Source organism: Bubalus bubalis, chromosome 21 (assembly GCF_019923935.1).
Source record: "Bubalus bubalis isolate 160015118507 breed Murrah chromosome 21, NDDB_SH_1, whole genome shotgun sequence".
NCBI lineage: Eukaryota > Metazoa > Chordata > Mammalia > Artiodactyla > Bovidae > Bubalus > Bubalus bubalis.
The window spans coordinates 53502570-53528670 of NC_059177.1; the positions used below are offsets into that span (position 1 = coordinate 53502570).

General features: G+C 48.5%; 1 protein-coding gene and 1 long non-coding RNA gene across 2 annotated transcripts in view; one reads left to right on the plus strand and one right to left on the minus strand.

Annotated features, from left to right (window-relative positions):
• Positions 1–397: 397 nt before the first annotated feature.
• LIMD1 (LIM domain containing 1) overlaps positions 398–26101 on the minus strand; it is a 75459-nt gene continuing 49755 nt past the window's right edge. Inside the window, exons 3-8 of the mRNA XM_006077501.4 lie at positions 15379–15446; positions 9245–9307; positions 3731–3861; positions 3119–3170; positions 2063–2131; positions 398–1051 (exon numbers count right to left, since the gene is read on the minus strand). Coding sequence (XP_006077563.3) covers positions 914–1051; positions 2063–2131; positions 3119–3170; positions 3731–3861; positions 9245–9307; positions 15379–15446 — 521 coding nt within the window. The 3' untranslated portion in view covers positions 398–913. The remainder of the gene's footprint in view (positions 1052–2062; positions 2132–3118; positions 3171–3730; positions 3862–9244; positions 9308–15378; positions 15447–26101) is intronic.
• LOC112581233 lies at positions 5013–6331 on the plus strand. Its single transcript, XR_003105732.3, has 2 exons — positions 5013–5250; positions 6125–6331. It is a non-coding gene; the product is annotated as an uncharacterized LOC112581233 (long non-coding RNA).

A 26101-nucleotide genomic window follows, 5' to 3' on the forward strand; every position in this document is an offset into this window, starting at 1 on the left:
ATTTGTAGCCATTCTACAGAAGTGAAGCTCTGGAGTGGAAGGAAGTCTTAAATTACGGTGTGTGTGTGTGTGTGTGTGTGTGTGGTTGGGAAGGGGTGTTTGTGGGGGGGGTAAGGGGTGTGTGTGTGTGTTTGGGAGGGGGTGAGTGTGTGTGTGTGTTTGGGAGGGGGTGTGTGTTTGGGAGGGGGTGTGTGTTTGGGAGGGGGTGAGTGTGTGTGTGTGGTTGGGAGGGGGTGTATTTCTGTGTGTGTGTTTGGGAGGGTGTTTGTGTGTTTGGGAGGGTGTGTGTGTTTGGGAGGGTGTGTGTGTTTGGGAGGGGGTGTGTGTGTTTGGGAGGGGGTGTGTGTCTGTGTGTGTGTGGTTGGGAGGGTGTGTGTGTGTTTGAGAGGGGGGTGTATGTCTGTGTGCATGTTTGGGAGGGTGTGTGTGTGTTTGGGAGGCGGTGTGTGTCTGTGTGTGTGTGGTTGGGAGGGGGTGTTTGGGTGCAGGTATTTCCCAAAGTGGAGAGAAAGAACTGAACACACTGGCAGCTGAACTCTCTCTTCAGAGCATACGCTGAGTGCAAGTCTTTCCCTCTGAAGCATGAGCTCCTCCCGGAAGGACAGGAGGGTTCATTCAGTCGCATCAATGAGATCTGTCACGTGCCATGTGCTTGCTGAGGCGTCTTCCTGAGTCATCTGATGAGGGTGTGGCAGCAGAGAAAGGCACTTGGAAAATACACAGCCCCAGCCCGGCAGGGATCCCCTCCCTGGTTAAAGCAAAGGCGCCCCCTGCACACACTCAGGAAATCCCCTGCCTGCCCTGCCTCCCCCGGCCCCGATCCCACCCCGGGGGTGTCTGGAATGAACTGGCAGACTTCTCAGGGTGCATCCCTGGCTCCTCATCTGGCCGTGAGGTCTGCAGGAGGCTCTGGCTAGAAGTGGTGCTGGCGAAGGGCTGCAGGTGAGGGGCCCTTCTCCAGCCTCTTGACATGGCAGGAGTGGCAGAACAGGTGGTCCTCCAGGGGGTAGCATCGGTGGCCATCTTCATCATTGAGCTCCAGGCCGCAGTCCTGGAGTGAGGCAAAAACACGCAGTGGTGGGGAAACAAAAGCAGACTGAAAGAGGCCCTGCACGGCTTCTGACTTCAACCCTGCAGACCGTGAAGGCTGGGCACCTCGTCTTACGTCCCTGGATGTGTTCCAGTGTCTCCTGGTTTATAATCTGTAGGAACTTGAACTTGTATCCTGCTGTTGCGTGAAAATTGTATAAACCTTATGTTGAATTGGTTCATAGTGCTTTTCAGGTCTACTCTATTTTTCTACTTTCCTGTCTATTCATTCTCTTAATTTTTGAGAGTTTGATACTGAAATTCCAACTAAAAAGTCTTGATTTATCTACTTAAAAGTTGTAATATATAGTGGAACTATATGTAACTTTGATCTATATTTTCCACGTCTCCTGTAAATGTCTTACCATACTTTCATAATTAAAATAAACAGATTGCAGGAGTGACATGAAGGCAACACACAGACCCAGACACCAGCAGAGGGTGCTGCCTCACTCTGTCTGGGCAGAAAACGACGGTGCAGAGACGCAGCTCCAGCCTGCCCAGGGAGGGCCTGCCCTCACACCAACCAGGGACATGCCTGTTTCCAAGTGTGGCATGGCAGCGAGGTGGGGAGGGTTTCTTCATGATGAAGAAACCTACAAGCTGAAGGGGAGGGAGTCTATTCCCCCAAATGACACACCAGCCTGACAATCTGGGCCCCCAAAAGGATCTGAAACCCACACTTCCCGCCACCCCCTCCCTCAACTCTGCAGCTTCAGGGAGAGGAGCCGTGACGAGTTCAGGACTCGGTGGTTACAAAGGTGGAGAAAATAGTAAAAAGACTGTTATACCCAAACATCTGCATCTTTTGCAACCTCTGCCCCACCCCACCACCAAATCACCCCACTTCTTCCATCAGCCCTGGGACACAGCTCCTGGCCCGCATCTTGCCCCCATCAACCCATGATGCTTCCTTCTCAGACTTTTACGATGTGTCCTGAGGGCCTTCTAGGGCAGGAAGGGGCCCGCCTACCTCACAGTGGTAACATTCCACGTGATAGTCTCTGTCCATGGACACGACGCGGATGGTCTCATCTGAACCCTAGACCGAAAGAGAGCAAGAACCCAAGGCTAGCTGGGAGGCCACTGGGCTCTGCTGCCAGGGGCTGGGGGAGGGCCCCGGGGCAGCAAGACAGTGGCCTTAGGAGAAGAGCAGGAATCAGCCGTGGATACTAACAGCGGCAGGAAAAAGGACACAATTAGGGGATGAGGGGAAGCGAGAGGGATGTAGGTCTACCATCTGGAATGCTGGAGTCAACAGTGAAAAGACCACCTATGTGGTCTTGTTCATCTCTCGTCGTCTAATCTGGGAGCTAGTATCGAGTCAAAGAATATTTTGCAGGGACTTCCCCACACGTCCACTGCAGGGGGCATGGGCTCGATCCCTAGTTGGGGAATTAAGATCTCACATGCTGTGTGGTACGGCAAAAAAAAAGGATAAAATTTTTTTAAAGAAATTGACCCAATTACAGGGACAGATAGGGCATAAGAAGGGCACCAGGCTCGGGAAGGCAGCTAATGAGAAACAGGCTTCTTGGTGTGGACACCACTGTCTCAGAGCTGAGATTTTAGAATTTTTAAACAGGTATAAGAACAGGGCTTCCCGGGTAGCTCAGCTGATAAAGAAACCACCTGCAATGCAGGAGACCCTGGCTCAATTCCTGGGTCGGGAAGTTCCCACGGAGAAGGGATAGGCTACCCACTCCAGTATTCTTGGTGGACCCACACCAGCTTTCCTGATGGCTCAAACAGTAAAGAATCTGCCTGCAATGCAGGAGATCTGGGTTTGATCCCTGGGTTGGAAAGATCCCCTGGGGAAGGGCATGGCAACCCAATCCAGTATTTTGGCCTGGAGAATCCCCATGAGCAGAGGAGCCTGGTGGGCTACAGTCCACGGGGTCGCAAAGAGTCAGACATGACTGAAGAGACTTAGCACAGCATAGCACAAAAACAGGACACAGATCTTGTAAATGACCCAGGGAGCTATGTCTGGGAAAACCCCAGGAGCAGAGCTGAGAAAGCATCTTACCTCAGGAGGAAGGATGGGAAGGCCGCAGGCTGCACACTTGGGGGCCAACACCCTGTGGGGAGAAGCAGAGCGCAGTCGGCTCTCCCCGCCTCCCGCCCGTCACCCGTCACATGAACCCCTTTATGAAGACGGGCCTGGCACATTCTTGGGACTATTGCTTTGGGCTTTCCCCAGCGGTAACAAGCGCACGTGGCCCCCTCACTCCACTCGGGATGGAGACTGTCTGTTTAGCCCCCTCATGGTGCCTGGTGAAGCCTCAGGCAAACTGGGGGTGTGGAGGCCAGCCCTGAATCGGTGCCTGTTGAAGTCTGGTAAGGCTGGAGCCACAGAGCTTGGCAGACTCCTCCAGCGGCCTAGCCAGGAATCCGACTATAGGTTTTTTTGGTCCTGTTTTCCCAGTAAACATAACTCTTTAGCCAGTTCCTGTCCCATCGGCATCCACAGATCCTGAGACGCGGTCTGCACCCCTCCAAACCACTGCACGTTGGCTGCACCGTGGAGAGCGGCTCAAACAGCCTGCAGACTCACCTCCTCGGGCCCCACCCTCCAGTCTGTAGGGCTGCAGCCAGCGTGGCCGGCACGAGCGGCTCTCCCCACCCCGTCCCTCCTTACTTGTGGTAATCCCGGACACAGTAGATCTTGTTCTCCGAGTCCACAGTGAAGGGCACCCCGTCCAAACACTCATTACAGATGACGCAGCGGAAGCAGCCGGGGTGGTAGGACTTCCCCAGGGCCTGCAGGATCTGGGTGTGCAAAAGGAAGAGGCCAGGACTCAGCAGGGATTATAGGGAAGGAAGGGAGAGACACATCAGACCAAGGGACCATATGGGAAACTGTCACCCTCAAACCAGTCCATCCTAAAGGAAATCAACCCTGAATACTCATTAGCCTTCTGATGCTGAAGCTGAAGCTCCAATACTTTGGCCACCTGAAGGGAAGAACTGACTCATTGGAAAAGACCCTGATGCTGGGAAAGATTGAAGGCAAAAGGAGAAGGTGGTGGCAAAGGATGAGATGGTTAGACAGCACCCCCGATTCAATGGACATAAATTTAAGCAAACACTGGGAGATAGTGGAGGACAGAGGAGGCTGGTGTGCTGCAGCCCATGGGGTTGAAAAGAGTAGGATACGACTCAGCAGCTGAACAACAGTCTCATCCCAGTTTCACTTGGACCAGGTCAAAAGATAATGACAGACTTCCCTGGCGGTCCAGGGGTTAAGACGTCGCTCTCCAATGCAAGGGATGTGGGTTCAATCCCTGGCTGGGGAGCTAGGATCCCACATGCCTTCAGGCCAGAAAACCAAACACAAAACATAAAACGGAAGCCATATTGTAACAAATTTCATAAAGACTTAAAAATGGTCCACATCAAAACAATTCTTAAAAAAAAAAAAAGATGATGAGGCAGGAAAGGCTAACCGAGTTACAGGTGTAAGCAGGAAGAAACCAAACAGGGTCCTGCTCCAGCACCTGTAAACCTCCAGGAGGGAGGGTTCTCTATCAAAACCATGATTCTCTGTACAAAGTGATGCAAAGCAAGGCCATGAAAAGACCCACCCCAGATTTGGAAAGCAGCAAATACACGGAAAGACAAAAGTTAACTCCATCAGGAAACAGCAGAGCTCAGGAAAAAAACCTCTTAACTTCTCCCTCCTGGGTGCTCCTTCTAAGCAGCTTTGTCTCTGCAGCCGTTATAATCCAGAAGCCGTGACTTATCGCAAATCCAAGTGTAAGTAAAGTGAAAGTGAAGCCGTGTCCGACTCTTTGTGACCCCATGGACTGTAGCCCACCAGGCTCCTCCGTCCATGGGATTCTCCAGGCAAGAGTAGTGGAGTGGGTTGCCATTTCCTTCTCCAGGGGATCTTCCCAACCCAGGGATCAAACCCAGGTCTCCCACATTGCAGGCAGACGCTTTACCATCTGAGCCACCAGGGAAGACCAAGTGTAAGGAAAGCCTCTCTGTTACTGCTGCTTTTAAACACAGCCAGGAGAAAGCCCCGGCACCTTCTTCCTCTACGCTTCATTTGATCTGGATGTGGCTGATACCTGGGACTGTTAGAGGCCATCCTGAAACCAGGACAGAGCCTAGATGCGGAAGGTGGGAGAGAAATGAACATCCTCAGTGATGGAGGTGAGTCACCAAATTAACTCTCCACCAAACTGCCTACCCCCCCAGTCTCTTAGGTGAGATAAGACATTTTTCCTGTTAAGTTCAGTGGTTCTCAAAGTTTTGCCTCTGGACCTGCAACATCAACATCCTTTGGGAACTTAATTAAAATGCACTTTCTTGGGCCCTGCCCCAGCAATGGGTGTTTTAATATAGTGATTCTGACACAGGCGACAGTTTCTCAAACTTGAGCTGAGTTTCTGTGATTTGCAGCTCAAAGTACCTCCAATAATTCAGCAGCAGATTCGTTTCTGGGATTACCTGCACGATGACACTCAGCACAAACAACACAAGCGTGGAATCCACGCCAGTGAGCCGGCAGCAAAATGCCCGCTGGCGAGGAACGTACAAAGCAGTCATGAGCACCCCCAAGTAGCACCACACAGAAAGCCTCCCACCAGGCAGAAGAAGGGGACTTGGAACTGAACAGAACCTCGGCAGAGGGTCGTGAGTTCCGTGGGAAAGCTGTGCTGTGTCCTGGCCCCTTCCGGCGCCCGACGCTGCCTGCAGAGGCCAACGCCACGCCTCACAGCTTGCAGTCCGGGGGGCACCAGGAGGACATAGTGCTAGTCCAGCTCTCCTCGAAAAGCTCAGCTTTCAAGCGTCCTCATTCCCTCTGGGATTTCATTAACCTCCCAGGCTCCTCAAGCTGCCAAAGCGGCCGGGCTTCAGAGACTCCTTGGCAATCTGGACCTTGGAACGCATTTTGTCCCCAGACTAATGCTGTCGTGGCAGAAACAGACCCTTAAATTAATTTAACCCACACTGTGCCAGAAGTACGATAGGGTAATGATGCCATTTTGCTGCATTCTGACTAGCTATAATAATTTTTTTTCAGGTGGGAAATGCCCAGTTCCAACCTCCAAGCCCAGAGTATTTCCCTCAATGAACAAAGATGGAGCAGAGACAGACAATTTACATCACAAGCTGGACAACTGACGTGTAACTGAAGGAATGGTAACTGAAGGAATCTTTCTCTATATTGTTGTGATTCTTAGTGGCAGTTCTGAGTTCTATTATTAAAACTGAGTGTCACTATCAGACAGACATTGGCTGAAAGTTTTCAAGTCTGAGAGCAGACCTATAAGAATCCAGGGGTGACTTGGCTTTATCCCACAGGGTAGAGAAGGTCTCCAAACTCAGTTCATTTCCTTCCTGTATGCATAGGCTGGGAGTGGCTTTGTAACTTTCTTTGATCAACAGAATGAGGAAGGGGGACTTCCCTGACAGTTCAGTGGTTAAGGCTCCAAGCTATCAATTCCGGGGGCACAAGTTTGATCCCTGGTCAAGGAACTAAGATCCCATGTGTCCCTCAGCATAGCCAAAAAAAAAAGAAGAATGAGAAAGAAATGATGTTCTGAGATTTTTTTAAGTCAATGATGAAAAAAGACTGGTAGCTTCCACTTCCTCTCTCTTGTTGAAAGGAAGTCCAGGCTAGACTATTGGGTAAGATTAGTGGCCACAGGGAGAGAAGCCTGGAGGGTGAGAGGTCAACCTTGTGTACCAGCTGAACACAGCTGAGTAAGTGACCCCAGCCATTGCCACATGGAGCAGAAGAACTGCCCTGTCGAACCTTGACCTAATTCCTCACCCATGGACTCACGATCAATAATGATCACGTAGCAATAGCTAAGGGCTTCCCAGGTGGCTCAGTGGTAAAGAATCCACCTGCTAATGCAGGGGACGTGGGTTCAATCCCCTGGGTGGGAAGATCCCCTGCAGTTGGAAATGGCAACCCACTCCAGCATTCTAGCCTGGACAATTCCATGGACAGAGGAACCCGGCGGCCTACAGTCCACGGGGTGGCAAAGAGTCAGATACAACTGAGAGACTGAGCACACACACACAACAATAGGTACGTGAAACACCCTGGGACCCAGAGAAGGCTTAGTATATTGACAAATAAGAATAGGGTACAGTCCCATTCATAAATTTGGACACTGTTGGCCTCATATATGGTAGGTTTGTCGGAAGGGCTCTAAAATCAAGGGCAAATTCTGCTAGAGAAAAGGAGCCCTGTGGAGTCGGGCAGGGACCTGGGGAAGGAGGGAGTGGGGCAGGCTCCACCTGCCTCCTCCAGGGGGTGGCTGGAGGGTGGTATTCCAAGGGAGGCCTCAGCCACTTATGAGGACGCTGCTCACGGGGCCACGCTGTACTGTGCTCTGTCAGAGCCCGGAGTGCAGTGGGGTCTCCTCTGCTCTGGTTCTGTTTTCTACATGTCAGCATAAAACCAGCTTATATCCATCAAAGACATGCCTACGAGCGTTCATGGCAGCTCAGTCATAAATGGCCCCAAACTGGAAACACCCAAATCTCCATCTGCAGGAGAATGGATAAATAAACAGCGCTATATCCACACAGTGAAGTTCTACTTAGCGATGAGAAGAAGTGAACTTACAACACACGAAACAACATGGATGAATCTCCAAAATATTTTCTAAGTGAGAAAAGGCAGATCAAGGGAGTCTATACTGTAAGATTCCACAGTATGGCGTTCCAGGACCAGTGAAAGGAGTCTGGGGCCACAGAGGTCAGAACGGTGGGTGTCTTCATGGGAGAGGGTCTTTCTGGATATGGGGAATGTTCTAGATCTTGATCTGTGTGGTGTTGACACATAGGTATAGTGGTAAAGAACTCGCCTGACAATGCGGAAGATGCAGGAGACGGGGGTTATTAGATCCCTGAGTGGGGAAGATCCCCTGGAGACAGAAAGGGCACCCGATTCCAGTATTCCTGCCTGGGAAAGCCCGTGGACAGAGGAGCCTGGTGGGCTACAGTCCATGGGGTTCCAAAGACACAAATGAGTGAGTAGGCACACAGACACATGAACATTCAGTCAGCTGTGTACATACGACGTGCGCCCTCTGGGTTGCTTCTCAATAAAAAAATGGCAAAAGAAAAAAAATACAACTAGCAATTCCCTTCGCCAGAACAGAATTAATGGCTCAGCTTAGAGAGGGATTTAACTATTGCAATGAAAAGAATGGGATATAATGATTCTCTCTGACCAATATATGAGAGAAATCTGACAGGGTCGATGTCCAGTGGTGGCAAATTTGATCCCTGACGCAGCATAAGAACCCTGTATTCAAAAACTTCACAACCTGAGGAGGCCAGGAAGGAAGACCTGTCCCCACTCAGGACAAGCTCAGAGAGCCATGGCTGAGGGAGGAATGGAGTGGATAAAAACCCGCTCCCTGTTCTTCTATCTCAGAACTAACGATGCGGCCCCAACCCTCATCTTAGGAAATGATTAAGCTGGGAAGAACATGGGGGAAAAGCAACTGTGTTTATCTGACTTTCTGTAGCCGATGCCAAAGCAGCTAAGATTTCTCTGTGAAAACACGATCCGTTTGACATCTCACCTGGGATGCCACAAAGATCAGAGAAAATCAGAGAGGCCAGCCTGACGTGAACAGCCCAGAGGAGAGCACCCTCAGAAATGACCCTGTAGGGAATGCATGGTGAAGGATGCTAATTCCAGCAAAAGCCAAATGTGGGGCTCCCACAGCAAGCAAGCTGCATGGGGTCTTCTTCAAATAAAACCAGCCATAGGGACACTTCCCTGGTGGTCTAGTGGTTAAGAATCACCTCCCAGTGCAGGGGACACGGGTCCGATCCCTGGTCTGGGGAAGACTCCACATGTTGCAGGGCACCTAAGCCCAGGAGCTGCAACTACTGAAGCCCACGTACCTAGAACCCCTGCTCCGAAACAAGAGAAGCCACTGCACTGAGAAGCCCGTTCACCGCAACTAGACAGAAGGCCCCACTTGCTGCAACTAGAGAGAAGCCTGCACAGAGACGAAGACCCAGCAGAGCCATAAATAAATAAAAATAAAACCAGCCATGATCACAAATCGAGGTAGGAAACATTGTTTTCAATTATTATTTTTTTCTGCCAATGCCTCCCCTGCCCACCACGTTATCAATATTACCTTGTTCGCCTGACCCTACTCACCATGTCCATGATCAGATGTCCACAGAGAAAACACCTGTCAGCGGACTGCTGGAAACCAGAGTACTGCAGAGAGAAGAGAAAAGAAAGTTCAGCCCAGGCGGGGCAGAGGGATCTAGCTACTTCCCCGCCAGCCTCGAGGATCACAAAGAATGTCTTCGAGAGACGTGTCACTCTATTCAGGAATCTCTCAAGTCTCTGTGGACAACAATGTGGTGAATTACAGAATACCCTCCGCCACAAGAGCCATTTACAAACGCTGATACCGCTCATCTCTCAACAGCTGCACCCAGGCATCCATGACAGGCCAGGCTCTGCAAAAGAGGCTGTGCAGAGAGGCATCAGCCTCTAATCCAGTAGTTCTCAAGACACGTTCCCTGGCATCACCTGAGAACTTGTCAGAGTGCAAATTCTTAGGCTCCATCCCTGACCTACTGAATTGGACAATTGGAAACTAGGGGCAGGGGATGAGGGGTAGAGGCAATCTGGGTTTTTGCAAGCCCTTCAGGGAATTCTGATGCATGCTCAAGTTTGAGACCATTGCTCTAAATTTTCAAAACAATTCTGCAAGGTATATATTACACTGTTTCTCAAATGGAGACAAAGCAAAGCTCAGAGAGGTAAAGTTACTTTCTCACGGTCACATAGCCTATCACGGGTGAGGATGGGATTCAAATTCAAGTCTGGGTCTGGTTAAAAAGCCAATGAATGCCTTGATGGAAGCATACATACTACCATAGGTAAAATAGATAGCCAATGGAAATTTGCTGTATGGCTCAGGGAACTCAAACTGGGGTTCTGTAATAACTTAGAGGGGTGGGAAAGGGTGGGAGGTGGGAGGGAGGTTCAAGAGAGACGGGACATATGTACACCTATAACTAATCCATGTCGACATATGGCAGAAATCAAACCAATATTGTAAAGCAATTATCCATCAATTAAAAATAAATAATTTTTTTAAAAAGCCAATGCCTTTTACAATCAGCTTCAAAGAAACTAGATAAATATGATTTACCTTATCTTACCAAAACACACATACACACACACACAGAGCTGGAATCTGGAAAGAAATGAGGAACTCACCTCAGAAAACAGACTAAATACTACACACTGGAAGATACTAGAAGCTTAGATATTGCAAATACAGCTTAACAAGGGAAACATAATAGAAAGGAAGGTGGAAAAGAAAAGGGAACTTTTCTGGAGCCCTACACCACACAGCACAGGGGTTTGCTGCCCAGCACTTCCTCCTGATTTTAGGGCTAACAGTTCTTTATTTTTTAATTTAATTTTTATTTTTGGCTGTGTTGGGTCTTCCTTTCTGCATGTGGGCTTTCTCTAGTTGCAGCAAGCAGGGGCTACTCTCTAGCTGCAGTGCACGGGCGTCTCACTGCAGTTACTTCTCTTACTGTGAGGCATGGGCTCTAGGCATGTGGGCGTCAGCAGTTGAGGCGCACGGGCATAGCAGCTGTAGCTCCCGGGCCCTAGAGCACTGGCTTGGTTGTGGTGCACGGGCTTATTTGCCCTGTGCTATGTGGGATCCTCCCGGATCAGAGAAGTTCTTTATTTTTGCTTGAGGTCCAGCCTTGCTCGGTCACCCTGTGGTCCTGTGATTTCTGTGGGGCTGGCCCCCCATGCTAGGTCCTGAGGCAAGATCAGATTAGATCAGATTAGTCGCTCAGTCGTGTCCACCTCTTTGTGACCCCATGAATCGCAGCACGCCAGGCCTCCCTGTCCATCACCAACTCACATCCATCGAGTCAGTGATGCCATCCAGCCATCTCATCCTCTGTCATCCCCTTCTCCTCCTGCCCCCAATCCTTCCCAGCATCAGAGTCTTTTCCAATGAGTCAACTCTTCGCATGACGTGGCCAAAGTACTGGAGTTTCAGCTTTAGCATCATTCCTTCCAAAGAAATCCCAGGGCTGATCTCCTTCAGAATGGACTGGTTGGATCTCCTTGCAGTCCAAGGGACTCTCAAGAGTCTTCTCCAACACCACAGTTCAAAAGCATCAATTCTTCGGCATTCAGCCTTCTTCACAGTCCAACTCTCACATCCATACATAACCACAGGAAAAACCATAGCTTTGACTATACGGACCTTTGTTGGCAAAGTATTGTCTCTGCTTTTGAATATGCTGTCTAGGTTGGTCATAACTTTCCTTCCAAGGAGCAAGCGTCTTTTAATTTCATGGCTGCAGTCACCATCTGCAGTGATTTTGGAGCCCAGAAAAATAAAGTCTGACACTGTTTCCACTGTTTCCCCATCTATTTCCCATGAAGTGGTGGGACCGGATGCCATGATCTTCATTTTCTGAATGTTGAGCTTTAAGCCAACTTTTTCACTCTCCACTTTCACTTTCATCAAGAGGCTTTTGAGTTCCTCTTCACTTTCTGCCATAAGGGTGGTGTCATCAGCATATCTGAGGTTATTGATATTTCTCCTGGCAATCTTCATTCCAGCTTGTATTTCTTCCAGCCCAGCGTTTCTCATGATGTACTCTGCATAGAAGTTAAATAAACAGGGTGACAATATACAGCCTTGACGAACTCCTTTTCCTATTTGGAACCAGTCTGTTGTTCCACGTTCAGTTCTAACTGTTGCTTCCTGACCTGCATACAAATTTCTCAAGAGGCAGATCAGGTGGTCTGGTATTCCCATCTCTTGAAGAATTTTCCACAGTTTATTGTGATCCACACACTCAAAGGCTTTGGCATAGTCAACAAAGCAGAAATAGATGTTTTTCTAGAACTCTCTTGCTTTTTCGATGATCCAGCGGATGTTGGCAATTTGATCTCTGGTTCCTCTGCCTTTTCTAAAACCAGCTTGAACATCAGGAAGTTCACGGTTCACATATTGCTGAAGCCTGGCTTGGAGAATTTTGAGCATTACTTTACTAGTGTGTGAGATGAGTGCAATTGTGCAGTAGTTTGAGCATTCTTTGGCATTGCCTTTCTTTGGGATTGGAGTGAAAACTGCCCTTTTCCAGTCCTGTGGCCACTGCTGAGTTTTCCAAATTTGCTGGCATATTGAGTGCAGCACTTTCACAGCATCATCTTTCAGGATTTGGAATAGTTCAACTGGAATTCCATCACCTCCACTAGCTTTGTTCGTAGTGATGCTTTCTAAGGTCCACTTGACTTCACATTCCAGGATGTCTGGCTCTAGGTCAGTGATCACACCATTGTGATTATCTGGGTCGTGAAGATCTTTTTTGTACAGTTCTTCTGTGTATTCTTGCCACCTCTTCTTAATATCTTCTGCTTCTATTAGGTCCATACCATTTCTGTCCTATATCGAGCTCATCTTTGCATGAAATGTTCCTTTGGTATCTCTGATTTTCTTGAAGAGATCCCTAGTCTTTCCCATTCTGTTGTTTTCCTCTATTTCTTTGCATTGATGGCTGAAGAAGGCTTTCTTATCTCTTCTTGCTGTTCTTTGGAACTCTGCATTCAGATGTTTATATCTTTCCTTTTCTCCTTTGCTTTTCGCTTCTCTTCTTTTCACAGCTATTTGTAAGGCCTCCTCAGACAGCCATTTTGCTTTTTTGCATTTCTTTTCTATGGGAATGGTCTTGATCCCTGTCTCCTGTACAATGTCACGGACCTCAGTCCATAGTTCATCAGGCACTCTATCAGATCTAGGCCCTTAAATCTATTTCTCACTTCCACTGTATAATCATAAGGGATTTGATTTAGGCCATACCTGAATGGTCTAGTGGTTTTCCCTACTTTCTTCAATTTAAGTCTGAATTTGGAAATAAGCAGTTCATGGTCTGAGCCACAGTCAGCTCCTGGTCTTGTTTTTGCTGATTGTATAGAGCTTCTCCATCTTTGGCTGCAAAGAATATAATCAATCTGATTTTGGTGTTGACCATCTGGTGATGTCCATGTATAGAGTCTTCTCTTGTGTTGTTGGAAGAGGGTGTTTGTTATGACCAATGCATTTTCTTGGCAAAACTCTATTAGTCTTTGCCCTGCTTCATTGCGTATTTCAAGGCCAAATTTGCCTGTTACTCCAGGTGTTTCTTGACTTCCTACTTTTGCATTCTAGTCCCCTATAATGAAAAGGACATCTTTTTTGGGTATTAGTTCTAAAAGGTCTTGTAGGTCTTCATAGAACCATTCAACTTCAGCTTCTTCAGCGTTACTGGTTGGGGCATAGACTTGGATTACTGTGATATTGAATGGTTTGCCTTGGAAACGAACAGAGATTATTCTGTCATTTTTGAGATTGCATCCAAGTACTGCATTTCGGACTCTTTTGTTGACCATGATGGCCACTCCATTTCTTCTGAGGGATTCCTGCCCACAGTAGTAGATATAATGGTCATCTGAGTTAAATTCGCCCATTCCAGTCCATTTCAGTTCGCTGATTCCTAGAATGTCACCATTCACTCTTGCCATCTGTTTGACCATTTCCAATTTGCCTTGATTCATGGACCTGACATTCAAGGTTCCTATGCAATATTGCTCTTTACAGCATCGGACCTTGCTTCTATTACCAGTCACATCCACAGCTGGGTATTGTTTTTGCTTTGGCTCCTCAGAGCCTTGCATGACTCCAGCACCCATCACTTTGCCCAGGCATGGGCAGATGACCCATCCAGAGCCCATGAGACTCTAGGAGCAGGACAGGCACTCAGCCCAGCAGATTTGAAGCTGGGAGACAGTCAACTCAGGTATGGCGCCACCATCTGACTATCACATACACAGCACCAGTGACTAAAGTGAACACATGGGAGGAAATGACCTCCCGAAGGCATGCAGGAATCAGTTTCCTTGGGTTTGCTTGCCTGTTACTGGCAAACATGAGTCATCATGAATCAACCCACACATCCATGAAGAAGCTGGTCCAGAGCCATCTCTGGGTCACACACTGGTCATCCTACTGACCGGGCATGGCTCCTTGCCTGGCGCTGTGTTAGGGTCTAAAGATGAGAAGGTGAAACATCGTGTTCCCCCCTCCCTAGGAACTTTCAGTCAAGTCAGGGGAGACTTGTAAATGGACAGGCAGTGCGCTAACCGCTGGCCAGAAAAGGCCAAGGGCAGCAGCACAGAGGAGGGGGACCCACTTTGAGGCCAGGGAACATGCAGGCTGTCGGAGGATCTGGGCAAACAAGCAGGGAAGGCATTCCTGGCAGCGGACCCAGTGCAGACTCCAGCACACAGGGCGGGACGTGGGCGTGCAGAGAACCGCAAGCCCCACAGTGAGTGAGACGCAAGGCTGCGAGGGAGGCCGCCCGGACCGCAGGGAGCTTCCGCGCATGCGCCGAACCCTGGCGCCAGGCCTGGGCGACGTGGCCGTGCAGCAGGGTGCAGGCCGCGGAGCCACAGGCGCCTGGGGGGCGACACGGTGGCACCAGTGCCTGGCCGCGCTCTAGGAGGAAGAGGAAGGAGGCGGGGGGCAGGAGGAACCTAGGGCCCTGTTCTGAGAGTCGAGGTCCCAGGCAAGGCTGTTTTTTGGCTTTAGGTGACTCTCAAGGGAGTGGGAGGGCTGGGGGCCAACCCTGGGCCTGCCCAGTGGGCAGGGAGACCGTGAGCAGCTGGCCTCAGAGGTGCCCACAGGGCTGGAGTTCAGCTCTGGGACTCTCTGACACATGGATGGACTTTTCAGCGAGTGGGAGAGGCAGAATGAGACATAAAGGGGACCGGGATCCCAGAGAGAGAGTTAAGAGCAGGGTGGAGGGGCTTCCCTGGTGGCTTGGTGTTGAGGAGCCTCCTTGCCCATGTAGGAGGTGCGGATTCCATCCCTGATCCAGGAAGACCCCACATGCTGCAGGGCAGCTAAGCCTGGGAGCCACAACTACTGAAGCCCACATTCCTAGAGCCTGCGCTCCTCAACAAGAGAGGCCAGCGCAATGAGAAGCAGGGAGGACCCAGTGCAGCCATAAATAAATACAATTAAGAGCTGGGTGAGATGGGCAAGGCACAAGAAGTCAGGCTGAGTGACCGTGAAGTCCCTGAAAAGCACAGAGCTGTGCGGCTTGTCATTTTCCTGGGAACGTGGGCCACTCCTGCTGCCGCAAAAGAAACGACTGGACCCCTTTCTCCAGCGGCGTGGCCTCCAGGGGGCGCTGGGGGGCGCCACGGAGTTAAACCACCTTCTGCCAGGCCTGCTTGGGTGACAGACTCACCAGGAAGTCTTCCTCGCAGAACACTTTGCCGTTGACGAAATAAAAGGCTTTTCCTCTCAGCTTCCGGCCTAAGGAGAAAGCACAAAGGCAGGGTAAGAAGAAAATGTTCATAGGCACTGGAAAAGGAGACAAGAAGGGCTTGTAAAGCAGAAATAATCATGCAGAAAACAATGCCAACCATTAGTCACAGGTTCTGGTTTCTGGAAGGTGACGTGGCCCTTGGTAACAGGCAGACTCGGGCCAGAAGACAGGGTCTCTGATATGGGTGCCGCCCGGCAGGCCGACTGAGGAATCCTCCTATACCTACTTCTGCCACCTCCTCTCTGCTGAGAAAGAGGCCACTGAGACACTGGGTGACAAGGTGGCAGTGGAGCCCGCATGCGGGGACCAGGCTACCGTCTCCTGTGAAGCTGCCGTTTCCCACAGGGCTGGGGACCCTCGTCTCTGAGGTGGTCTCCAGGGCGTGCTGGAGACAGCCTGTCAGGAAAGTCCCATAAACTGGTCAGCTCTTATTTTCCTTACTTCCACGTCTTTTCTCATCTGAACGACAGAAAACGCACGCTGCTGAAAAGATGACGAAGTTTCCTGTTTTCTCTGGATCTCAATGGGGTGGGCGGGAGTGGGAAAAATTCAAGACACCCGGACTGCTCAGATGTAACTTTAGTTCCAGAGAGCTAGGATGCTGACAAGAAGTGTACTGTTTATCAACTCCTGAGATCCCTTTTGGAAAAAAAAAAAAAAAAACACCTGTTCAAGGTAAATGGGAACATCTTGGTGGGGGACCCTGAAGCAGCAACCCCAGATCTAAGAATATTTCCAGGGCCACACACAAAACACACCCAGTAGACTCCATGGAAGCTTCAGAAACTGAATAATTTCTAAACACTAGTGGAATCAAGACCCTTAGGCCTAGTTCACCTGAAACCAAAATCACCAATGTCAAAAACACTAACAGTGGTTGAGACACACAGAAATCCCCCCATACAGTGGGTGTCCTCACCTGTGACACCCCGGAGCAGGCAAACAGCGCAAGCTAACTGGGGAGAGGGTGCTGATGAGGACTCTCAGAGCTCAGAGAGGACTCTGAAAGCATCAACACAGGGGAAGCACCACAAAAGGGAAAATAAACTATAAAGGCAAACCTCCAGACAGACTAAAGACCTCAGGCTTTCTGTGAAACACAAAAGCCACTGTGTTAGAAAATACAGGCGACTGTCTTTGACTTTGGCGAGGTAAGGATTTCCATCCAGTGACCTTCCACTAGAAATGGGCTTCCCTAAGTAGCTCAGTTGGTAAAGAATCCGCCTGCAATGCAGGAGACCTCGGTTCGATTCCTGGCGTGGGAAGATCCCCTGAAGAAGGGATAGGCTACCCACTCCAGTATTCTTGGACTTCTCTGGTGGCTCAGCTGGTAAAGAATCCACCTGCGATGTGAGAGACCTGGGTTTGATCCCTGGGTTGGGAAGATCCCCTGGAGAAGGGAACAGCTATTCCACTCCAGTATTCTGGCCTGGAGAATCCCATGGACGGGTCACAGAGAGTCAGACACGACTGAGTGACTTTCACTTTCATAGTAAGCTCCTAGGGAAGGCCCTGACCCTATCCTGGCCTCATCAGACCCTTTGTGTGGTGTTAGCTGCTGCCAGATTCACTGTTATCTCACTGTCGCCCCAACCCTCTGATTGGTTCCTCTAGAACAGGTTAATGCTCTGAGCATGTGCTACATTCCCTGAGGATGTAACTGTAATTTTAATTCAGACTTGGGATAAGCGGGCTTGGTAATCATCTCAGTTCAGTTCAGTTCAGTCGCTTAGTCATGTCCGACTCTGTGCGACCCCATGAACTGCAGCACGCCAGGCCTCCCCGTCCATCACCAACTCCCAGAGTCCACCCAAACCCATGTCCATTGACTTGATGATGCCATCCAACCATCTCATCCTCTGTCATCCCCTTCTCCTCTTGCCCTCAATCTTTCCCAGCATCCGGGTCTTTTCAAATGAGTCAGCTCTTCGCATCAGGTGGCCAAAGTATTGGAGTTTCAGCTTCAACATCAGTCCCTCCAATGAATACCCAGGACTGATCTCCTTTAGGATGGACTGGTTGGACCTCCTTGCAGTCCAAGGGACTCTCAAGAGTCTTCAACACCACAGTTCAAAAGCATCAATTCTTCGGCGCTCAGCTTTCTTTATAGTCCAACTCCCACATCCATACCTGACCACTGGAAAAACCATAGCCTTGACTAGACGGACCTTTGTTGGCAAAGTAATGTCTCTGCTTTGAATATGCTGTCTAGGTTGGTCATAACTTTCCTTCTAAGGAGCAAGCGTCTTTTAATTTCATGGCTGCAGTCACCATTTACAGTGATTTTGGAGCCCAGAAAAATAAAGTCAGCCACTGTGTCCACTGTTTCCCCATCTATTTGCCATGAAGTGATGGGACTGGATGCCATGATCTTCGTTTTCTGAATGTTGAGCTTTAAGCCAACTTTTTCATTCTCCTCTTTCACTTTCATCAAGAGGCTCTTTAGTTCTTCACTTTCTGCCATAAGGGTGGTGTCATCAGCATATCTGAGGTTATTGATATTTCTCCTAGCAATCTTCATTCCAGCTTGTGCTTCCTCCAGCCCAGCGTTTCTCATGATGTACTCTGCGTAGAAGTTTAATAAGCAGGGTGACAATTTACAGCCTTGATGTACTCCTTTTCCTATTTGGAACCAGTCTGTTGTTCCACGTTCAGTTCTAACTGTTGCTTCCTGACCTGCATACAGATTTCTCAAGAGGCAGATCAGGTGGTCCGGTATTCCCATCTCTTTCAGAATTTTCCACAGTTTATTGTGATCCACACAGTCAAAGTCTTTGGCATAGTCAATAAAGCAGAAATAGATGTTTTTTCTGGAACTCTCTTGCTTTTTCGCTGATCCAGCGGATGTTGGCAATTTGATCTCTGGTTCTTCTGCCTTTTCTAAAACCAGCTTGAACATCTGGAAGTTTATGGTTCACGTATCGCTGAAGCCTGGCTTGGAGAACTTTGAGCATTACTTTACTAGCATGTGAGATGAGTGCAACTGTGCGGTAGTTTGAGCATTCTTTGGTATTACCTTTCTTTGGGATTGGAATGAAAACTGACCTTTTCCAGTTCTGTGGTAATCATCTAACCGAGAGCAATAAATTGAATAGAAGGAAAGCAAGTCAAGGATGAGAAGATGGCTACAACATAGCATTAGTATCTAAAACGCATAAAGAACATCAATAATCCTGAGAAAAAGACAATTGTGTGTGTGTTTGTATACCTAGATCAGATAAACATGCACACTTTATATGACTGCAAAAATAAGTGTATGCTCATACATACATGTAAACCGAATGTCAATAGTCACCTCTGAGTAAAGGAAATGGTGATTTTTATTAGTTTTTTTTCCCCCCTGCAATCACTACGTATATTACTTTTATTGCCTGAACAACAAACCTTAATGGAGTGAGAGAGTGTGAAGGGCAATGGAGCGTATGTTAGAAGTCTTTAGCTCTCCAAACTTTCCTTCTGTCCTCCCCTCAGAGTTGTTCTAGGAGGTTCTCATTATAGAACCTTCACAAGCATTTCCCAACTAAACTAGACTAAAAAGAATGAGTACCTACAGCTCAATGATTTCAGGGTCCCTATAACAGAATCCTCTGACATCCACAGAAGTTTAATTTAACAATGTTACTGACTTACAATTCTCCCCCTCCATAAAAAGATTCCAGAGGACCCAGAGTTTCAGAAAGGAAAGTGAGAACTAATAAGAGTGTCTTTTCCACCTTGTGCCCCGACCAGGCTCAGGGTGACAGCTAATGGGCTGCTTCCCTACAGCCAAGCCGACAAGGACACAAAGAGCCCACCGTTAAAAGGAGCTGCCCAGACATGCAGGAAAACAGTCCCCCCGCCACACACACCGTCTGGCTGCAAGTCTGTGGCGCCCTTGCTCTGCTCTGGGGTGTCCCAACCAGGATGAACCAGTGCAGATGAGAGCCAAGGAAGCAAGGCTGCAGCTGCTAAGGAGGTCACTAGAGGGAGCCCGGAGGCTGCCTGGAAACGCACAGGACTTCCCAGAGAGAAAGCTTCTGAGCCAAGGTGTGGAGAACACACAGCTCTTCTCTTGGAATGGGATCAGGGACATTCTAAGGAATCTCGGCAGGAATTAGCTTTTTGATTTAACAGATGGTAGATCACCTCTCTTCCAAAAATCACAGAGGAAAAGGATCACACACGCCAAACTCAAACCCTGTAGCAGTCTAAGAAAGATAAATGAGAGCTTTTTCACATATGATAACAAAGAATTTTTTAAATAATCACATTTGTTTGTGATGGCCATCAGTGCATATTTCTGTAAGCTACAGAGAAGAGTGTAAAATGATAAGCTCACCCTGGAGAGGAAACTCTTAAAATTATTTATCTCTGACTCAGTGGGGCTGTCTGGGACTTAGCTTAGGGAATGAATCAGAAATATGAATAAATGTTTACTTGGATCCAAACTGGCAGCCTTAGAGGAAATGATCACATAAAGCAGAGTACATGTAAATGTTACATGTAGCCACTTAAAACACCCTTCAAATAAGTGTTTCAGTGGTATGAGAAAATGCTTTACTATAGGAGGGTACTCAAATTATGTTAGTAAGGGACAAACACAAGCCAGATACCTGCACCTGCGTTTACAGCACAATTCCATTTTGGTAACCTATACCACACACACACCACTGATGTTAAAAATGGAAGGCTGCACACTAAAACTAATCGTTTTAGCACTGGTCAATAGTACTACAGGAAAATTTCACTTTCCAGTTTATATTTTTCTTTCAAAAACTTATCTAATGTTATATAGCACTGACAGGCTTATTCAGGGAAATTTCACTTACCACTTTATACTTTTCAATATTTACAACATTTTTCTATTATTAAATACAGTTCAGTTCAGTCGCTCAGTCGTGTCCGACTCTTTGCAACCCCATGAATCACAGCACGCCAGGCCTCCCTGTCCATCACCAACTGCCGGAGTTCACCCAAACTCATGTCCATCGAGTCGGTGATACCATCCAGCCATCTCATCCTCTGTCGTCCCCTTCTCCTCCTGCCCCCAATCCCTCCCAGCATCAGGGTCTTTTCCAATGAGTCAACTCTTCGCATGAGGTGCCCAAAGTATTGGAGTTCCAGCTGCAGCATCAGTCCTTCCAATGAACACCCAGAACTGATCTCCTTTAGAATGGACTGGTTGGACCTCCTTACAGTCCAAGGGACTGAAGAGTCTGCTCCAACACCACAGTTCAAAGGCATCAATTCTTCGGTGCTCAGCTTTCTTCACAGTCCAACTCTCACATCCATACATGACCACTGGAAAAACCATAGCCTTGACTAGACGGACCTTTGTTGGCAAAGTAATGTCTCTGCTTTTGAATATGCCATCTAGGTTGGTCATAACTTTCCTTCCAAGGAGTAAGTGCGTCTTTTAATTTCATGGCTGCAATCACCATCTGCAGTGATTTTGGAGCCCCCAAAATTAAATACAGTAGAAGATGGTATAAGAGAAATTTCACCTTCTGCTTCACACATTTAAAATTTTTCTAGAATCATGTATTCATAATCTGAGAAACAATACTTTCTTCTTAACTTTCAAATAAAACTCATGTAATAATGTGAAAAGGAAAAAAAAAAGTAAGATTCAGTTATGTAATGAAGAAATTTAAAGAAAAAAGACTGGAAAGGAAATCTGTGCAAGAATGAGAGTCTCTGGGTAGACGCACATGGGATTTGAATGACTGTGGGGGGTGAGGCAGGAATTCACTAGTTGTTTGCTTCTTTATACTCTCCTAAACCTCCCCAGACTTAATAATGAGCAGGTGTCAGTTTGATGATCATTCTAAAAAGTGCCCAACTGGCCAGACAAATCCTCTCCCTGCCAGGTCCCAGAGCTGAGGAGTCCCGTGTCCAGACCCCAGAGGCGGGGGCAGCAGACAAAGGTTGCATCTCTATTTCCTTTATTACCAAAAAAATATAAATAAACAAGGACTTCCCCCACAGACCCAAGAAGGTGGGGCCTTCCTCTGCTCTGAAGGACTCAAACTCTAGTTTTCACGAAAGTTTTAAACGATCCACCCCACCCCCACCCCAAGTTTAGAAACTGACTTCCACACCCATAGTTAGTTTGCATTTTCTCAAAGTGAGAGAAGGAAACTAACATCTGTTGATGGCCTCCTGTTGTTTCAAGTACCGTATTTATAAGTTTCATACACTAAAAATAGTTTTTAAAGTGTCTGAATACACTGCCACACTTGTTACTACATCATTAGTCCCCCTTCTGTTCCCACTTTCCATGTTCCTTTCACAGAGACATTTCACAAACCACTCCCCATCTCCTACTCTAGGATGCATTTAGCGGGGAAAGAATTCACCAAAGAATTAGGCAGAAATAGGACCCATCACATGTCAACATCATGGAGCAGTGTGGGGATGCAGGAACTGGGGATCACTGGACATGACGGCCAGTGATCTGTGGTCAGCAGTCTGGGCTTCCTCTTCTCTTTCATAAAGACGCCATGTGGTGCCTACTCACTCTGTTGTGTCTGACTCTTTGAGACCCCATAGACTGCAGCCCACCAGGCTCCTCTGTCCAGGGGATTTCCCAGGAAAGAATACTGGAGTGGGTTGCCACTTCCTTCTCCAGGGGATCTTCCCAAGCCAGGGATCAAACCCACATCTCCTGCATTGGCAGGCGGATTCTTTGCCACTGAGCCACCAGGGAAGCCCTAAATATGCCATGGAAAGTGAATGTTAGTTGCTCAGTTACGTCCAACTCTTTGAGACCCACGGACTGTAGGCTGCCAGGCTCCTCTGTCTATGTAATTCTCCAGGCAAGAATACTGGAGTGGGTAGCCATTTCCTTCTCCAGGGGGATCTTTCCGACCCAGGGACTGAACCCAGGTCTCCTGCACTGCAGGTGGATTCTTAGGTCAAACAATATCATCTCCACCTCATACATTAGGAAGGCTCAGCGAGGTTCGCCCAGGTAATGAATGGGCAGGTTGGAAGCCAGGCTGTCTGACGCTGACATGTGTGCTTGTCCCATTGTACCATAAGCCCACCTGCACAGTTTAACGTCTGCTGAGTGCACACCGCCATGTGGAATCCAGTCTCTCTCTCCCTACTGGGGAATGGAGAGGGCGTTTTCATTTTTTAAAGTGCCTTCTATGTACTGGGCACTTTACCTACCCTGTATCCCTTTAACTGTCTTGACAATGCTGTAAAAACCCCTTGTGATGGCATCCATGTGGGAGATAACTCTACTGATGATGAGCCCCATATTCTCCCCTAGACACACTGAAGGAAGGTAAGGCCATGCAGAAAACAGCAAGCAAACTCATCTTGAAAAGCAGGGAGGCAGAAAGAAGGTATTCTCCAGGCTGAATCACTCTAGATCTAGCCAATGAAACAGACACCGATGAACTGGGAAATTCCTGGAATCACAGCGCTGTCCTGAAAGTTCCAGGCAAGGGCAGGACCCCGAGCCATCCTCACTGACAAATAAGCTAGAGCAGCCAAGCACCACCAGGTGGCGCCAGACGACATCCAGGACGGGACAGGCAGGAACCACACAGTGGGGCTGGGAACTCCAGGCTGGTGGGCGTTGGAGGTTGGCTGGGGTCTCATTAAACCCGGCAATAATGTGACCCCAGAGCAGTTTAACTCCACTTATGGCATTGTATGCAGTTTCACTGAGTCTTCATGTTGCAGATGAGGAAACAAAAGCTAAAGGGGTCAAGCACATTTGGCTGTCTGGCCAAGGCCAAGCACAAGAGCTGGGGTTTGAACCCAGGCCTCACAAGAAACCCACTCCAGGATTCTTGCCTGGGAAATTCCATGGCCAGAGGAGCCTGGTGGGCTACAGTCCGTGGGGTCGCAAAGAGTCGGACACGACTGAGCAACTAAACGACTCACTGGTGCTAGGTCAACTCTTTCCATAGCACTATACTATCCCTTTGCCCTGGAATGGGAGAAGGTGGGTTTCTTGACCTTCCCAATGACACTTCTTCCCCATGTGACTCCCCTGAGTGGTGGTGACAAGCCACAGTCCTCACACTTCCGATGGTCGCACGTATTTGGAGCCAGCGGAGCCGTGCCAGAGCACACACAGACCAGAAGATAAAGCAGAACGGCCAAGGCGTGAACACGAGAAAACAGGCCTGCGGTTCTCAGACTTTAGCGTGCTTCAGAACCAGCCGGCAGGTGTGCTAACACACAAGGCTTCTACGGCCCCTCCTCAGAGATTCTGACTCAGTAGGTCCGGGAAGGGCCTGAGGATCCTCCTGTTGGACGACTTCTCAGGTGCTGCTGACCGTGCTGGTCCAGGGACCACACTTGGAGAACCACTGAGTTGGGCTGCGCCTCGGGCCTGTCTCTGAACCAGCATCTCCACTAGAAGAGATTCATCTTGGTCCAACAAAAGTGCTAAGCCCTGGACCGGGACTTCCCTGGTGGTCCAGGGGTTGAGAATCCACCTGCCAATGCAGGGCATGTGAGTTCCATCTCTGATCCGGAAACTAAGATCTCACACATCACAGTGCAACTAAATCCATGTGCCACAACTACTGAGCCCGCTTGCCCTAAAGCCTGTGCCCCGCAACAAGAGAAGGCACCGGAACAAGAAGCCCACACACTACAGCTAGAGAGTAGCCACCGAGTATCACAACTAGGGGAGGTCCGAGCAGCAACGAAGAGCCTGTGCGCTGCAGGTGAGACCCAGTGCAGCAAAAACTAAAGACCCAGACCATTCCTATAACAATTAGCATCAAATACAAAGCTGTTGAGAAGGAAGAAAGTGTGTCGGGTTACATCTTCGCAACTCTAGTTTCAGAATCATCCTGCTTCAAGCAGAGGAAGTCCCTGAAACGGGAAACAGCTGGTGATATGCACACGAAAAATATTCCAAATCAAGAGTTTTTCCAGAGCTATGGAATATAGTAGTCAAAGTCACTCTTTATTTTCTGATTACAACAATAGCTCATAAAATATTGACTAATAAATGCACAGACTCATCAAGAATCCACTCCAAAAAGCCACTTCCCATAGATGCAGTGAATGAATATTTTATACAGGTCTACGGGGGCACCTCCAGATGAAAAGAGAAAAATGTGGATAAAGTCAGTGTAGCTTAGTGAGGGAAAGAGCAGCTGAGGACGACACTAGAGAGGTCAGCCACTTAGTGTGACAAATAAAACTAAACTGGCAATACTCACCATTCTTCCTGATTTCTAGAAATAGAAACAGCTCATCTATTCTGGAAAAGTAATTGGCCCTTAGCGGTAAGGTCTTACCGCAAATTTGTTTCCAAAATATCTCCCTGAAAAGTAACAATGCAAAGTTTTCCCGACAATGAAGATACTTGCTGAGAGAAGTAAAAACCAGCAATCCTTCAGATATGTTTTTATTGTACTGTTCCAGCTGGTAACTTCTACCCGTGCCATCCGCAGTGGCTACCAGCCCATATGTGGCCATTGATACGTAATTCTGTATTATTCAAAATAACATTAAAAATTCAGTTCAAGGGCTTCCCTGGTGACTTAGCAGTAAAGAATCCTCCTGCCGATGCTGGGGACGTGGGTTCGATCCCTGATGCGGGAAGACCCCACGTGCCGCAGAGCAGCTAAGCCTGTGTGCGACCACTACTGAGGCCTGTGCACCCTGGAGCCCGTGCTCCACAGCAAGAGAAGCCACTGCAACGAAAACCCGTGCACCCTGCTCAACGCAACTAGAGAAAAGCCCGTGCATCAGTGAAGACCCAGCACAGTGAAATTCTTTTTTAAAATTCAGTTCAGGAGGAGGAAATGGCAACCCACTCCAATATTTTTGCCTGGGAAATCCCATCAACGGGGGAGCTTGGCGGGCTATAGTCCATGGGGTCACCAAAGAGTCGGACACGACTCGGCGACCAAACAAGAACGACGTTTCAATGCATAATAAAATAAAAATGTCTGCTCAAAAAGTAAAAGAGAGGTCAAGCTTCCTCAAGCAGGGTCTGGGGAAGGAGTGGCAGGCGTCACGTCAGGCTTCAAGGGTGGACGAGGAACATAAGGCGTTCAAGCACAAACAGGAGGAGAAGCAGAAGAAACTCGAGGAGCTAAAAGCAAAGGGCAAAGGCCTCGGGGAAAGGCCTCCCGGCCACCTGTGGAATTAAGAAATCCGGCAAAAAGGAAGCTATTCCCTGTGCCGAGGCAATGATGAGCCTTAGTTCCATTCCTGTGTAAACATCCGGATTCGCTGCCGTAACAGCTGTTGCCACCTGTAGCTATAACTAAATGTCGTCTTGGAACCTACTGTACATTTAAGAATAAACTTTTGTTAAAAAAAAAAAAAAATCAGTTCAAGTATTTGAACAAGTACATTTCAAGTCCCCGGAGGCCACTTGTGACCGGGGCAGCTATAGAGCACCTGCGTCATTCACAGAGGTCTATCTGATCTACTTCTTCAAACAGCTTTTCCAGAACAGGTTAACTGTAGAAGGCATTGCTAGTAACAAAGCAACAGAAAGAAACCAAGCAAATTGGTTGGGTTCCGATGAACAGTCTGCCTGGATTCCATAGGCTCACGCCGGCCCAGTGGGACGAGGAACAAAGCAGCAAAAGCAAAGTGGAAAAGCACTCAGGCTGGGGTCCTTGGCTTCTACTTCCCAGCAGTGAGAGGCTGGCCGGTCACCTACACC